The 15,977-nt window shown below is 47.2% G+C and overlaps 1 protein-coding gene, 1 long non-coding RNA gene and 1 pseudogene across 3 annotated transcripts in view; 2 read left to right on the top strand and 1 right to left on the bottom strand.

The window, feature by feature from the left end:
• The window catches only part of LOC104135149 (lactosylceramide 4-alpha-galactosyltransferase), a 35,793-nt gene that overhangs the window by 10,240 nt on the left and 9,576 nt on the right, over positions 1-15,977 (top strand). The window contains exon 2 of one of the 2 annotated variants that reach the window (XM_035888499.1): positions 3,385-3,485. In XM_035888499.1, the coding sequence (XP_035744392.1) occupies positions 3,430-3,485 (56 nt within the window). In that variant the 5' untranslated portion in view covers positions 3,385-3,429. Of the gene's footprint in view, positions 1-3,384; positions 3,486-10,574; positions 11,455-15,977 lie in introns of those variants that run through there. The other variant, XM_009648764.2, reaches the window with a different exon arrangement.
• LOC118451652 overlaps positions 6,467-15,977 on the bottom strand; it is a 15,301-nt gene continuing 5,790 nt past the window's right edge. Inside the window, exon 3 of the long non-coding RNA XR_004841157.1 lies at positions 6,467-10,542. This is a non-coding gene — a long non-coding RNA (uncharacterized LOC118451652). The remainder of the gene's footprint in view (positions 10,543-15,977) is intronic.
• Positions 11,451-14,241, top strand: LOC104135150 (annotated as a pseudogene).

Genomic DNA, 15,977 nt, shown 5'->3' with positions numbered 1-15,977 from the left:
TTGTTTTGTTGTTTTTTTTTTTTTTTTTTTTTTTTTAAAAAAAAAGAAATAAACCAAACACAAAAAACCTCACTCCCTTGCTCTTCTTCCTTCCAAACACAAGTGGAGCAATAGAGAGGAAAGGGAGAGAACAGAGGTAGGAGAGGTGGCAGGGTCTCGATGTTTCTTGCAACTGTATGGAAAGAAAGTGTGTGTTACCCTCGTAGGGTGTGAAGGAAAGTGGAGGGCATGGAGGGGAAGGGCAGCTTTCCGTGCTATGGCTGCTCCCTGGCACACCAGTGCCTGGTGCTACCGGCTGGCTGGTGTGATACCGTTGCCTACAGGTAGAGTAGAAACGCTCCAAAGTGGTCTCTCTGAGACTGAAGATGTGTTGAAAAATCATAGGATGATAAGGCTCATGTTTAAATGGAGGGGAAAAAAATGAGAGAGGAAAAAAAAATCTCAGTGGAGATTTTTCTTTTTTTCAACTGAAGAAATGATTAATCTGAAATGGAAAATTCTGTTCTGTTACAAAGCTGATTTGTAGCTATCTGTAGCAGGTGTAATGCGGTTCTCTATTATGTTCTGCACGTTTTTGGTTTGTCTCGCAAAACTGGTTTTTAGTGTTGGATTGTATTGATTTTATTGATTGTATTGATTTTATTTCTTTTAAATTATGCAAACTTGTATGAAAAGGGAAATGAATTAAAGCAGAGAAGACACTAAAATGTTTTGCATCTTTCAGACAATTTTTTTTTTTTTCTTTAAAGAGTATATTCCTTGTGAAACCTGGTTTTTTTTCTTTATTAAGGGCCTGGCACCAATTTGACTATGCAGGCTTTGAGGAAGGCATTGGCACACGGATGACAGTGCCCTTCAATTAGACTGTGCATTGATGCACCTTATTTCGGACTGTTAAAAACAGTTGGACTTCTCTGGGAGATAAACTCAGCTTGACTTTTCCATCTGCTGCAACATCTCTCTTTGTGGTTAAATCTACACTTTGGACTTTGGAGATCTAAGCTTGGGGCCTGGCCGGGACAGTCACACTAGGCCTGTAAAAGCAGAGATACCGCTGTGTATCCCAGCCCAACTGCCTGGCGGGAAGATATATAGGCGTCCCCCTACACTCAAGCATACTGCTGGAGAAGGTCTGTCTCCACGGGTAAAATCGGTGGGAAAAGAGGAGAATGTGTGTTTTTAAAGGCGACTGCTGTACTGAAGGCTTAACAGTTGTAACATTTGATTCTTTTTCACAAAGCGTGGTTTTAAATGGTGAAAGAAGGGAAAAATATTTTTTTGTTGTTTCAGTGAAGGAAAGTGTTAAGAACTTCAAGTCTAGAGGCTTAAATATAAAATTAAGAGCATGGTCAAGAACAGAGGTGCCATGTGAAGGAACATAGTAAACAATAAACACCACCGTGTTGTGAGGCTTTGTAGCAAATATGGAACACAGGGTGGTTATTGAGGAATAACTCGAAGGGAAACAAGCACCATTCTGGGAGCTGAGACCTCCTGACAGGAACAGGTGATAGCACTGGGGCTTTAGAGGAGTTCTGAGTTTTGGGGAAGGCTTGGCAGGTGGTTCTCCTCTGGGGATATGAAACACCTCAGAAGCAGCTGTCCCACTCACTGTCAGGTGTCAGTGTTGCTAATACGGCAGCAAACGGGAGGACGAAAGAGAATCTAAAATCCTAGTGTCTAGGATTCTTCTTGTATGTGTTTGATTTGAAAATAATGGACTGATGAAGATAAAATAGAATAAATGCTGTATTTCCTTACAAGTGGCAAGCACAGTATGCGTCCAGGGAAGTTCAGGGTCAGTCTTGGTTTGTGATAAATGGAGAGGTTTGACCATATTTTGGTTTTGAAGGAGAGTAATCTTTGCTAGAGGACGATATATCATACCAGGTCCAACAACCCCAGAGAGGCGAGACTGCTGCTGCTCCGTATCCAGACAGTACTGAGGCTGAAGATGTATTCAGCAGGCACACGCCCACACATATACACTACATATATATGTACATATACATGGCTGGCCACACAGATCACAGGCAGACCCTCAGAGCACCCACATGAACACAGGCAGCACCAACAGCCTCATCCTGCTCCCCTCTGGCTGGACAGGATGGAAGGCCATAAGTGAGAATATACATAGACATATATGTACAGGGTGGATCCCTCCAGCAGCTGGGCTTAGGCACTCAGCCCAGTTGCTGCCTCTGGATCCCAGTCTCCCCAGCTGCTGGCACCTGGACATAAAAGTCCCCAAGGCTGCAGCCGTACTCCAGTTGCCGGTACAAACTGTCACACATACACACAGAGGACTTCCCATGTCCCATAGCCAACCCCCCCTGTGCTCTTGCCCTCAGAGTCACACAGGTGCTCTCACAGCCAGAGCTGGCCCTTAGGGACCCACTTGTGCTCCTGGCTCCCAGGCAGCTTTGCATACTCACAGACTGGTCGACTTGATCTTTGTGAGCCATTGCATGCTTGCACACCCACACTCACTCCAGTTGCTGGCACCACGGACATGTAGGCCCTTCAACCCACGGTCTGACCCCAGGTGATGCATTCACACCCTGATACACACGCGTGTGCACAGAATTGAAAGCCCTCACCCAGGAGAAAGTGAGAAAGGAATTTAATAAGATAATGAGAGAAGCTGCGCTGATCAAGCACGGGGCATGGCCAGGCAAGTGTACTGACCAGCAAGCCATTTAGCTGTGTCTGGCCCCTTACATTTCTATTTTCCCACTCTTGTTTGTCCCAAAATCAACTAAACCCCTCCCTTTCCCCACCTTTGTTTCCCTGGCTAAATACCTCATAGTAAGTCCTGGGTGATTCTAAACTGTTCTTGCCTTGCACTCCATAATATGTCCATAGGCAGTGACCCCCTTAGTCTGAAAGGTGATCTGGAGAGCTGCTTCTGGTGACTCTGGTGATGGGTTTCATGCCTGGACACTGGAACAGCCCTGGGAGGGGCCCAGGCAAGGTACTGGTTCCTCCAGAGTCCTTGATCCGGGATCCCACAAGCCACTGTGCTCCTGCGCTTCTCTGGGCTTGAACAGATGGCTCCCGTGATGGGCCTGGGAGTAGCCTGGCAAGGTATATTTGGGCTTCCCTTCCTGCCATTGTCCCTCTGAGCTTTTTGTGGGTGGGCAGATGAGCTTTGTCACATAACCTCACAACCTGAACGTGGGCTGTGGTTTCTGCTTGGGGCCCTGTGGGCACTGTGGCAACATGGAGAAGCCAGGATGCTTTTCTAAAGATGACCTAAAGGCATAATTCAAGCATGCTGGCATGAAGGAGAGTTCAGCATGCGGCTCTGCCATAGTACTGTCCTGAGGCTTGTGGTCTGTTGCTTTCCCTGTCAATGTCTTTTTCTTCTTTCCTTCCCTTCAGATCACGACGGTTGTCTTGGGAGAGCAGGCTCTGACGGGAGCAAGAATGCTCAGGATGCCCAGCTGCCTGCTAAAACTGACCAGGGTGGTGCTGAGCCACAAGCTCAGGGCTCTGTTTATCCTCACCTTTAAGTTCATGTCCTTTGCCTCCATCATGTTGTACTGGCGAATCACGGAGGACCCTAAGGGCAGGGGCCAGGTCTACAGCTTGCCTGTTGAAGTCCGCTGCGCTCACTCTGTGCCTTCTCCTCCCCATGCCATTGCCGGTGGGCCCCCTCCTTCCCCAGGGGATGTGTTTTTTGTGGAGACCTCGGAACGAACTAACCCAAGTTACCTGTTCATGTGCTCTGTGGAGTCAGCGGCCCGGACGCACCCTGGGACAAGGGTTGTGGTGCTCATGAAAGGTTTGGCAAATGGGAATGCCTCATTACCCAATCACTGGGGCTTCTCGTTGCTAAGCTGCTTCCCCAACGTGGAAGTGCGTCCCCTGGACTTGCCAGAGCTTTTCTCTGGAACACCTCTGGCAAAGTGGTACTTGCAAGCTCAGCAGCGCTGGGAGCCTTACTTCTTACCCATCCTGTCTGATGCCTGCAGAATTGCCATCATGTGGAAATTTGGTGGCATCTACCTGGACACAGACTTCATTGTGCTTAAGAACTTGAAGAACCTCACTAATGTGCTTGGTACCCAGTCCAAGTATGTACTGAATGGGGCCTTTCTGTCCTTTAAGCCCAAACACAAGTTCATGGAGCTTTGCATGAAGGACTTTGTGGAGAACTACAACAGCTGGATCTGGGGCCACCAGGGCCCACAGCTCCTAACACGTGTCTTCAAGAAGTGGTGCTCCATCAGGAGTCTTCGGAGCAGTACGAGCTGCAAAGGAGTGAGTGCACTGCCCCGTGAGGCTTTTTATCCCATTCGGTGGCAGGACTGGAAGAAATACTTTGAAGTGGTCAGCTCCTCAGAGCTTCACAAGCTCCTTAAGAACACCTACGCAGTGCATGTATGGAACAAGAAGAGCCAAGGAACAAGGCTGGAGATCACGTCCCAGGCTTTGCTGGCTCAGCTGCATTCTCACTTCTGCCCTGCCACATACGATATCATGAAGAAGGACTCTGAACGGCAGTGACTCAAGGGTCAGCTAAGAAATGTTGCGTAGGTGTTCACAACTCTCCAGCTGTTCCATCAGAAATGAACCCTCTTTAGAAATGAGGTGGGGGGAGTTGAGGATGAAAGCCATTTGTGGGGTGTAGGTGGAGCCTGTAGCTTCAGCTGATGTCTCTGAGGCTCTTTGTCTTGACCTTAACTGCCTACCAGCAGTGTTTTGTTTCTCTGCAGGACCTTTCTTCTGCTCTGCTTGGTCAGGTAGAGAAATCTCAGGAGGTGAGCAAGTGCTGAGCCACTTGTGGCAGCCTCCATCAACCTTTCAGAGGAGTAAGGCCCCTTTCTATGGCTGTAAACCTGGAGGAGGCCTTTGTAGAAATGGATATCTCCTAGCCTGATTCTCAGGACTTCTGAAGTTCAGTCCTCAAAGTAATGAAAGGATGGGAGAGTAAAGAACAGAAACTGAGGAGGAAGTTAAGGATGTGCTAGAGGAGGTGTCCTGAGAAAAATGTAGAGGAAAACAGAGGAGAATGAAAGGGCTAAAGCAACTTCTTTTTCTTTCAGTTCCCTTCTGTTCTGAAGCCTTTGGTCAAGGAGATTTTCTCATGTCTGGTTTGAGCAGGGAACAGGATGCTGCAGTCTCTGTTTGATGTCATAGATCTGAAGATGTGGAAATTTGGTGCAAATCAGAACATGAGGATCTGATGCCAGCTCATCATTTAGAAGGTGCTCTGGTGCAGCAATGTTTTATTTTATAGTAGTGGCAAAATAACACCCTGCAGTGAGCAGGAGAGGTCATCCACATCACACCTTAAATTGCACCTGGCATAGGAAGAGCTGAACTATCTTTTACATTGAGTTTGTCTCTGTGACCATAACTGCATCTAAGATGCACCAGATCTTTCAGGACTTGGATGGATCCTAAAGGAAAGGCACGGCATTTCCAAGTATTTCCAAGGTTACAGAGAGCTTGGTTGGGATCATGTACTGTCTAAATTCAACTCCATTTATGAGTCATTTACATACTGTCTAAATTCAAGTCCATTTATGAGTCATTTATGGTGGACCTCTTTGAGTAGCCTGGAGTACTGCAATTCACTGTCTGGAAGAACAAATCTCTCCTGGGAAGTCTTGGAGAGGGCAGTGGAAAGCTTTACTCTTCTCACTGACAATTTTCCTGAACTGCAGTGGAGAAAGTTAACATATATCTTGCAAGGTGCTGTTGTGCCTTTGAGGGTTCCTGCCACAGAGACAAGTTTGTTGGACAAACTGTGGGAGAAAACTCATCCCTTGCCTTGATGGCCAAAAGGATGTATTGACACTGTTACAGTTCTTGTCAGAAAATAATGGAGAAAGAGCAGTGCGAAACAAGAATAAACTTGAGACTATCAGCATCATTACATTTGGTCCCCATCACACTCTAAAGGGGATTGCTGATGAGCTTGACACTACAATAGGGTTAATGCAGATGAGCAGAGCATTGGCCATCCCCACTCCTACACTACTAAGAGATTATGATCTCACTGTAAAATATTTTCTTCCTCCAGTGTGCCTCCTCTTCTTATGCCTAGGAACAGCAGTGGGGTGGTCCAATGGCTCCTTTGATGACCATGAGTCCATCAGGTCCTCGGTGTCACCTGGCCCCAAAGTGACAGCTCTTTCACGTGGTGCTTCCTACAAGTCCTCTGAGTGTGACTCAAATGATTTCTAGATCTGCAGTTGTCTGAGGCCTCTTCTGTTTCCCAGGTCAACCATAAACAATGTGAGGTTTGCTCAGTTTAGCCAAGGCAATGGTGAAAAACTTAAAAGACTCTGCAAGCAACATTTCTCTGTTTCAGGTTTATTTGTCTCACCTTTGATGATAAAAATGAGAAAGACAAATTGCCCATCGCTTTTACAAAACAGTTCTCTGTCCCTCAGGACCAGGGGAGGTTAAGGAGGGTGTGCACCTTTTGGTTTGGCTTTTTTCTTTTTCTTTCTTTTTTTTTTTTTTTTTTTTTTTTTAATGCTGAGCTGTCTGATACTGATCGGAGGCCAGTGGTGATTTGACCGAAAGCTACATGCCTGTAAGTTGGGCAGGGTGTGTGGTCTGTGCACAAGTAGCTACTCTGGAGTGAAGAAGGTGTCAGAAACACCCTTCCAGTGGCTGGTGCCACATGCGTGTACGTATGTAGTGCTGCCCCTTTGTTCTGCCCAGCTTTATGGTATATCCTGGATTTTGAATGTCTGCAGCTCTCCCAACACTGAACATCTATAAGAACAAAGACTTCGTGGGGAAAGAGCAGATCTTCCTGACTGCATAAGCATTCTTCAACACACTAAAGTGGTATAAATGAATGCTGTTTTCAATTCCTACTGTCACTACTCTGTGCCCTGGCCTAGTGTGTGGTCAGTGAGGCATGGTCTCTCCTTCTACTGGTTCCTTCTGTTTTGGGCCCTCTGGGCTAAACAACAGAAATCTTAGTGAGCTAGGAACCCTTACCAGAGATGGTAAAATGGTGGTTGGTGATCATAAAGGCATAACAGGGAACTCTACTGTGGCAATAACATGAACTGATTATGGGAGTGTTTGGGACCCACTGCAATAAATATCTGGCTTGATGTACACTGCTTATTCTAGGAAAGTGCCTTTTTGGATAAGTGGAGTGGTGTTGTTTGGTTTTTTTCCCCCTGTAGAGTCAATGTTCTGAGGTTTGATAAGGAGAGAATCAAACCAAAGCAGCCTTTGGTCTTTTTCCCTTTGTCTTGTGAAAGAAAAATAAATACAGTTTTTACTACTCTCTGCCAAGATGTTTCATTTTGTTCTGCGAGGCGTTGGTGGTAGGTCTGAGCAATCTGTTAGTTATTATGCAGAAAAGCATTTTAAAGTTGTGTCCTGAAGTGAATCACTAAAATTAGGAATGTGGAATGAACATGAGACAAGTTGAGCCTAAGCACACGTGGAAAGAAGGCTCTGCAGACCATGACTACATGCTATCTTTGGGACTTCAGCAGAGGGAACAGAGGAAAGCACAGTGTGTGGTACTGATTCCTAATTCAATCAGATACTGCCCTGTCATTCATGACCTGCAGTCTCTGTGAAGCAAGGTGTTTTAGTCTCACTCTGAAGGTCTGGATGTTATGGAAATAGGAAACTCCATGAGAAACTGTGTTGCTTTTTCCCTGGGTGGTGGGCTACAGCCTCCCTTAGTTGTGACAGGGTCTGTGGTCTTGTAGGCCTAAAAGTGGAAAGCTTGTTCGTTTTCCCAGCTGCTTTTTCAGAGCCTGATCTAAAGACCCTGGAGTTCGTGGGAGCATTTTGAGAGGCTGTGAAAGGATTGGTGGGGATCTGGTGTGCTGGAGTTTCATTGTGACTCTGTGAGTCAAGAGCCAGGGAAACAGTTTTCCCTTGAGATGTGAAATAGTTGCCTGTGCTTTCTTTGGTTTTGATATGCAGTCAGCGATGATGGGAAGTGGTGAGAAGGCACTAGCTGTTTCTTGCCCTGTCTCCTTTATCCTTGAGCTCATGAAGGTTAGCTGGTACCCTGGTGTGCAGCACATCAAGGAGAGAAGCCAGGGGCGGGGGCTGGAGATGCAGAACTGGACAGTGCAACAGAAGAGGAGTAAGGAAGGATCAGTAGGGTAGTCCTGGACCCTGTTCCCCTGGGAAGAAACTGAATGATTATTTTCTCTGTGCTAGCTGAGAGTGCTCCTATGCCGGGAGCACTTGTGCTGGGGGGGTTCTAGGTTGCACAGTAAGTAGTAATGCTCTGTAGGGCTTTGTTCCCTTGTTCTTCTCCCCGCTGTTTCTTCTCCCTCCCCCAAAATGTGTAGCCCAGGAAGGCTGTGGTGCAAAGCAGTTAAGAGCCCTTCTTGGGGGAAAGTGCAGTTACCTGCCTTAATCATATACATGTTGGGAGCTGAGGTTTGCTAGGGCTGGTTTGTCCTCAGCAGGAGAGAAGAGGAAAACCACATGGTCTGTTTGGATATGCCATTCGTGAACACTGGCACTCTGGTCTTTCTTACATACTTCAGGTTTATCTCTCTCAAGTATTTGTGACCATTCCCTGTGTGCACTTGGCTGTGGTCCCTCTGGTACCTTTTTTGCAACCATGCCTGGAATGCAAATGAATAGGCATAGCCCAGAAGAGAAAACTACAGGAGGAAGTCACTTCAGCTGCACGCTGCCAATACAGCTCAAGATGAGATCTTGATCTTTAAATTTGTGTGTAATGATGGAGCCAAATAGCAGCTGCCGGGGGCTCTGCAGTATGGTGGTAGAGGTATGAGAAGTAAGAAAGTACTCTTCACAAAATAGAATCTGTGTCCAGGGGAAAAATTAGGTAGTCTGGCAAGTTAAATATGAAAGCACTGTTAGGCTATAGATAACATTGTTTGAAAAAAAAATAACATTAGATATTAAAACTATCAAAGTTATTTTTTTTCCAACTGCTGAAGGAACAGGAAGCCTGCTAAGAGAGGCAGAAGGTCAGTAGGAGATAAGAGATTGGAAGGGAGTTCAGAGATAAGTTTGAAGCAAACCAAAATTAATTTCTGCATCTGGCTACAGGTAAGAGGAATGTTTTTGTATACTGTAATCCCTCCTTGTGGGGGATGCATGTTACAGTCTCTTTGTGTATCACTGGTTCCGTGGAATACATGTCAGGACTGAATGAACAGAACTGAATGATGGGACCTGATGGGATGCATCCACGAGTGCGTGGAAACTGGCTGATGTAATTGTGAGACCGCTCTTTGTTACTCTTGAAAGGTCATAGAGATCAGGGGACGTGGAAGGAAGCAACTATCTTGCCTATCTTCAAGAAGCCCGAGAAAGAGAATCCAGGGAACTACAGACCAGCCAGTGTCACCTTGACCCCTAGGACTGAGACAGAGCAAATCCTCCTGGAAGTCATCTGCAAACATATTAAGGACAAGAAGCTGATTAGGGGTAACTGGCATTGATTTACAAAAGGGAAATCATGCCTACCTAAACTGGTAGCCTGTGATGAAATGGCCAGCTTAGTGGACAGGGGAAGAGCATTGGATATTGTTTATTGTGACTTTAGTAAAGCTTTGGACACAGTCTCCATAACAGTCTCGTAGATATACTAATGAAATGTGGACTTTATGTAAACACAGTGAGGAGGATTTGAAAACTGACTGAACTTCTGGATTTGAAGGATTGCGATGAGTGACACAAAGTCTAGGTGGAGGCCAGTAACTAGTGGTACGCTCCAAGGATCTGTGCTGGGGCCACTGCTGGTTAGCATCTTTAATAAAGATCTTCATGATGGGATGGAGTGCAACCTTGCAGAAGATGCAAAACTGGGAGGAATGGTTGATTCACAAGGTAGTTGAGCTTCCTCTCAGACTGACCTCAAGAAGCTGGAGAACTGAGCCAAGAGGAATCTCATGATCTTAAAGGTCTTCTGAAACCTAAATGAGACTATGATTATATGAATCATGAAGTTCAACAAAGAGAGATGCAACTGGTGAGAGGTAACTCCATGCACCTGTGGACAGAAAGTTGACCAGGAGCCAGCAGTGTGCCCTTGTGGCAAAGGCAGCCAACAGTCTGCTGGGCTGCATTATGTAGAGCATTGCCGGCAAGACCAAGGGAAGCAATCCTTCCCTGCTACTCAGTGCTGGTGAGACGCATCTGGAGCGCTGGTTCTGGGCTCCCAGGTAAAAGTGAGGTGTGGACGTCCTGGAGCAAGTCTAGAGAAGGGCCACTAAGATGGGAAAGGGGCTGGAGCACATGCCATGCAAAGAGAGGCTGAGAGTGCTCTGCTCCTTTTTGTTGGAGAAGAGCAGGCTCGGGGGGGTGTCTTGTCAAAGTGTATAAATACCTGACTGGAGATGGGTGGGGTAAAGAAGCGAAGCCAGACTCTTCTCTGTGGAATCCAGTGACAGGGTGAGGCACAATGGGCACAAATTGAAATAGGGGACATTAGAATGAAAGAAAGGGTGGTGAAACACTGGAACAGGTTGCCCAGAGAGGTTGTGGAGTCTCTGTCCTCAGAGAAGGTCAAAAGGTAAGAGGGCATGGTCCAGAGCAACCTGCTCTGGGTGACTGCGTTTGAGCAGAGGGCTTGGGCAAATGGTCTCCAGAGGTGCCTTCCAACCCCAAGCCTCCTGAGATTCTGTGACTAGATGGGGGCAGAGCTGAGGCCTGGAGAGCTCCCTTGATGGAAAGGGCTGGGAACAGCTTCAGGTGCTTTCCAATGAGCTTCCCCAGCATTGGCACCTTATGAGTCCATCCCCGGTGCTGCGGTGGAAGGATTGGGGGTGCAGTTGGAAGGATTTGGGGAGGGGGGAGGAGTCTGGGAAGCTACAGAGCAATAGGCCTGACGTTTGGTGCAGGCAACTGAGTAGGAAGTGCACTAACCCCTAAACTTAGTGGCTGTTTGGGTAAAAGGTGGTATATTATGAACGCGTCAACGTGTCTTCTGTAAGGGAAGGTCAGCTGCTGTGGAGCACAGGGACAAGGGGGAGCTCTGTCATAAAACGAGGGACGCTTGAGATTGGCATAGTCATTTGGTGAAGTATCTGGCCTAAGAGGGAATAGTCCCAAATGGGTGAGTAAATGAATTGGTCAAAAGAGTGTGAGTTTTCAACGGAGTATTTGGAACTGAAGTCTTGGGGTGGGAGGAGGCAGCTCTGTGAAGCTCTCAGCTCGGTTCTTGTGGCAGCCACCCAAGCGCCGTGAGCACTGGGAATTCTTAGCAAAGGAGTAGAAAACAGCAAAGTGGTTTCCTGCCACAGTACAGAGCTTAAAGTGTAGCAATAAGCCTTTCCTTCTTTTTTTCTTTTCCTTTCTTTGCTGGTCTCTTCCTAATTAGACGGGTTCTTCACAGCACAGCTGCATGACCCTTCTTCCAGCCAATGTATTTGCCAAATGTACGGTGTCACATCCTCCCTCATTTGCATAGTATCTCCATGTGTTGAGACTCCACCTTTCACCGTTTCTTTTCACAAGAAGGAGGTGCCAGACCATAGAGGTTCTCTCATAGGGGCTCTCAGAGACACTAAGCTCTTCAAAATCTTGTCCAGCGGAGCAGTGACTTCTGGGGTGTCCTGAAAGCAGGGACAGGCGAGTAGTATTTGCAGTTTCTGTGAGTGGGACTTGCAGTTTCAGAGGAAAGCAGAGAGACCGATTTCCTGTGTTTGTTACGTGGAAGAACTAATTCTGTCCCATCAAGCCTGTGTTTCCTTTCTCTTCTACAGCTTAACAAGCTAAAAAATATCTTACAAGGTTCAACCAGCTTTGGTGTGGAGGGAGGGGGAAATAAGTAGGTAAAAAGCAGAGTGGGTTTTTTTTTTTTTTGCTGCCTGTAACACCCACAGCACATGCTGGCATTTCTCTGCAAGCGAAAAAAATGTTCTGGGAATCCAGAGCTGCTGATTTGTGATTCGGCTGATCTCCACTGTCCCCCAAGCTCCCGTGCCTACTGGAGAGCGGTGGCTCCGTGCTGTTGCAGTTGGAAACCTCTCAGTGAGGCTGACAAGTCATTTTCTGGCTTTATGGAGAGTTCAATATGTGACTGAGTTGCAGTAACCAAGCGTGAATAAGAAATGGCATTGGGCCAGCTGGGTTCTCTGTCCTGTTCCCTGGCCGCTTGGTTACAGCTTAAAGCTTTTGCTGCTTCCTGAAGCTCTCTGTTCTGCAACGTGGGGGTTTGGAGATGGAGCAGAGGGAGGCAGGGGAAATGCCACAATCCTCCTGGCTGCTTCCCCCTCCGTTGTGCATTGACCCGAAGGCCCTGTTGACAATACAGAGAAGCCAGGAGCCTGTTTCAGAAGTGACCAAAAGGCATCATTTAAGCATGCTGCCCTGAGGTGAAGGAAGGAGAGTTCTCTTCTGCCGTGGCGCTGTCCCAAGGCTCACGGTCTGCTGCCTTGCCCATGAGTGTCTTTTTCTTCTTTTCTCCCCTTCAGATCTCGACGGTTGTCTTGGGAGAGCAGGCTCCGACTGGAGCAAGACTGCCTAGGATGTCCAACTGCCTGCCAAAACTGAGCACAGTGCTGCCGAGCCACAGGCTCGGGGGTGGGGTTATTTATCCTCACCATTTCATTTGTGTTCTTTGCCTCTGTTGTGTTCTACTGGAGAACTGGGAATGATGCTGAGGCCCAACTGTACAGCTTCCATACACAAAGCAAATGTGCTGAGTTCTTGCCTTACCTTCCCCATCCTACTGCTGGTGGGCCCCCTCCTTCCCCGGGGGATGTGTTTTTTGTGGAGACCTCGGAGAAAACTGACCCAAGCTACCTGTTCACGTGCTCTGTGGAGTCAGCGGCCCGGACGCACCCTGGGACAAGGGTTGTGGTGCTCATGAAAGGCCTGGCAAATGGGAATGCCTCATTACCCAACCACTGGGCATTCTCGCTGCTGAGCTGCTTCCCCAATGTGGAATTCCGTCACCTGGACTTGCCGGAGCTTTTCTCAGGGACGCCTCTGGCAAAGTGGTACTTGCAGTCCGAGCACCAGAAGGAAGAGCATTTCTTAGCCGTCCTGTCTGATGCCTGCAGAATCACCATCATGTGGAAATTTGGTGGCATCTACCTGGACACAGACTTCATTGTGCTTAGGAACTTGAAGAACCTCACCAATGCCCTGGGTATCCAGTCTCAGGATGTACTGAATGGGGCCTTTCTGTCCTTCAAACCCAAGCATGAGTTCATGGAACTTTGCATGAAGGACTTTGTGGAGAACTACAACGGCCAGATCTGGGGCCACCAGGGCCCAGAGCTCCTAACGCGTGTCTTCAAGAAGTGGTGCCCCATCAGTTATATCCAGAACAACATGAGCTGCAAAGGGGTGCGTGCTCTTTCCCCAGAAGTCCTTTATCCGATTTTCTGGGGGGACTGGAAGAAGTTATTTGATACGGTCAACTCCTCAGAGCTTCACAGGCTCCTTAAGAACACCTACGCGGTGCATGTGTGGAACAAACTGAGCCACGGGACACGGCTAGAGATCACATCGCAGGCTTTTCTGGCCCAGCTGTATTCTCAGTTCTGCCCTGCCACGTCTACAAAGATGAAGAGGGACTCTGAAGGGCAGTCGAGGCCTGTAATGTGACCCGTGGGCCCTTGGCTGCAGGGACGTTCCCCAACGTGAAGGAAACAGAGTGCCTTTCACCTTCCGCAGAGTTGGCTTCTAGCCCACGGAGCCAGTATTCTGTGCGACAAGGCAGTCGTTTTGTACCATTTCCGATATCTGCCTCAGATCCCACGTGCTTCAAGTATACACCAGGACCTGAGTTTTGGACTCTCTTGTTGTTCTTCAGTAGCCCTTGATGCTGCAGGGAAGGGTGAACTTTTTCATGGGTGCCTATCAGTTGCTGCCTATTGCTGTTCTCTCAATTGTATCAGGCCTGAAACGCCTCTCGTGTCATTTCAACAGGCGTAGGAACCCTTGGCTTGCTCTCTGTAACGCTTCTGAGTATGTCAATAAATGCCGGACAGTGCTGTAGGGCATGGTTTGGAGGAGCTTAGGACCAAACTCCCTGGGTGGTAAAGATTCTAACGGCTGGTGAAGTTTTGGGAGAGACTGTGAGTATATGAAACTCACTTTAAGAAATGGAAAAGATTTTAAATTCCTGTTCGGCTCAGTGTAAAGATTTTCTTGCTTTCCAGAGGTACTTATTTTAAATGATCTTTTCTACTGTTTTACTTTCCACGTCAATAGGCTGACTTTTGTGATGGCATTTGGGAAAAGAATTATCCAAAGGCAATTCTTTTACCAGTGTGCAGAAAGAGACAGGTATTGAGAACCATACTCTCATGCTAAATCACTGCTTGGAATTAGAAGTGTTCTTGAGTAACATATTTAAGATAGCATTGGTGGTAAAACAGATGGCAGGGTTTCACTGATTAGAGGGTATTTCCTTGTGGTTTATCTTCCTCTTACATAGGTAAACTAATAAGCAACCCATAATAATGCCACTCTAATTTAACTTACACCAGTCCTTTTTCCTTGTATCTAGAATCATACACTTTATTGCTGTATCATTCACTCCAGTAGGTACTTGTATTTGAGTTCCTAAGAAACGGTCCTGTCATCTTTGTCAGGAGTGTCATTGTACACCTTTTCTTAACCTTCTGTATTTGCTTGATAAGGAAGGGTTCTTTCATAGAAGTATTTCCATCAAATGCTAGGATTGGTCTGGGAAAGACTAGGCTGTGCAAAGATGCAGGATGCTCAAATGTGCAGCTTGGCATGCATTTCTTGTAGCTCTTTTTTCAGACAGGATACTGGTAGCACCATAGTGAAATACTGACATCTTTATAAGGTAACGTGCCATGGTTCCGATATGGAAAAATGATCAGTTGCCAATGGCATGATACCTTGATGTATATCTGAATGTCTTTTTCTCTGCCATTACTTTTGTACTTGCTGTTTCTTCACTACATAGAAATCCCACTGTACTTAGCAGCTATATGTGTGGGCAACTCTGCTCCCAAAGGGAGCGCATGTACTGCCAAACAATTGACAGAATTCTGGAGAGCATAATCAGTGGGAACACATCTTGATTAAAAGATTCCCACCGGAAGCACGTGAACATAACAAACACATTTTGGCTCAGTTAATTGTTTTAGCCAGGTTAAGTTCACAGCACAGCTGCATCACCCAGGTCCCCTCCCTGTACTAGGCACGAAGCCATCCTGCTAGGTGCTGCTTCCATCTTCTGCTTTCTTTCCTGTGTTCAGCAGCTGTCTGCCCATGCTACTCCTTCACAACAAGCTGTGCAACTGGTTGGTGGTATTGGTATGCAACAAGATAAAACCTCCACTATCTTTATGTTGGTTTTTCATCTACAGAAAAACACAATGGAAGGAAATTTCTTCTCAGGCTGTAAAAGAATCCAGGTATAACCTCTAAGTGAGGTTGCTGTTAGATTGTAGTGTCTGGCTGTGCAACTGGTGATTCTTTTTTAAAGAGGAAAGAAAAAAAAAAAAAAGCAGCACTTCTGCTTCTGGTCAGCAAACCTGCACCAGTTTGGCTGTATTGGGAACCAGGGTTATAAGGGGAGGAAGTTTGAGAAGACACAGGGGCACAGGAAGCCATGAGAGCACCTGGGAAGGTTTTTCTGAGGAGGAAGTGGTGACCTGAGGGCCACAGACTGGTGCTGTTTGTAGAAAGTGCCAAAGATAAAAAGCTCAAATTTGCATTTCCATATCCTTGCCTCTGGTACAGCAGGCTGTGGTCTTTTGGGTGGCTCCCACAGCACGATGGTGCCTGGGCACAAGGGGAAGGGCGAGGGAGCTAAGTCAGCACAGGCATGGCGGCCACAACTGAAGAGAAAGCAGGAAAAAGGCAGAGTGGTCTCACCTGTGGGCTGGCAGGCTTCTGCAGCCTGCCTGGCCATGGGAGGGCTGTGGATGGCCAGGGCTGTCATGGAGAGGAGGAGGGCCAGGAGGAAGAGGATGGCAGAGGGGGTCGGTCAAAGCGCTGATGGGGAGGGTCAGGACATGCTACTCGCCCTCCAGAGTTGCCTTTGGCTGGAG

Source organism: Egretta garzetta, unplaced genomic scaffold (genome assembly GCF_000687185.1).
Source record: "Egretta garzetta isolate BGI_Z169 unplaced genomic scaffold, ASM68718v1 scaffold81, whole genome shotgun sequence".
Taxonomy (NCBI): Eukaryota; Metazoa; Chordata; class Aves; order Pelecaniformes; family Ardeidae; genus Egretta; species Egretta garzetta.
The sequence above is the reverse complement of the archived record's forward strand: the minus strand, read 5'-3'. Positions and strand labels throughout refer to the sequence as shown.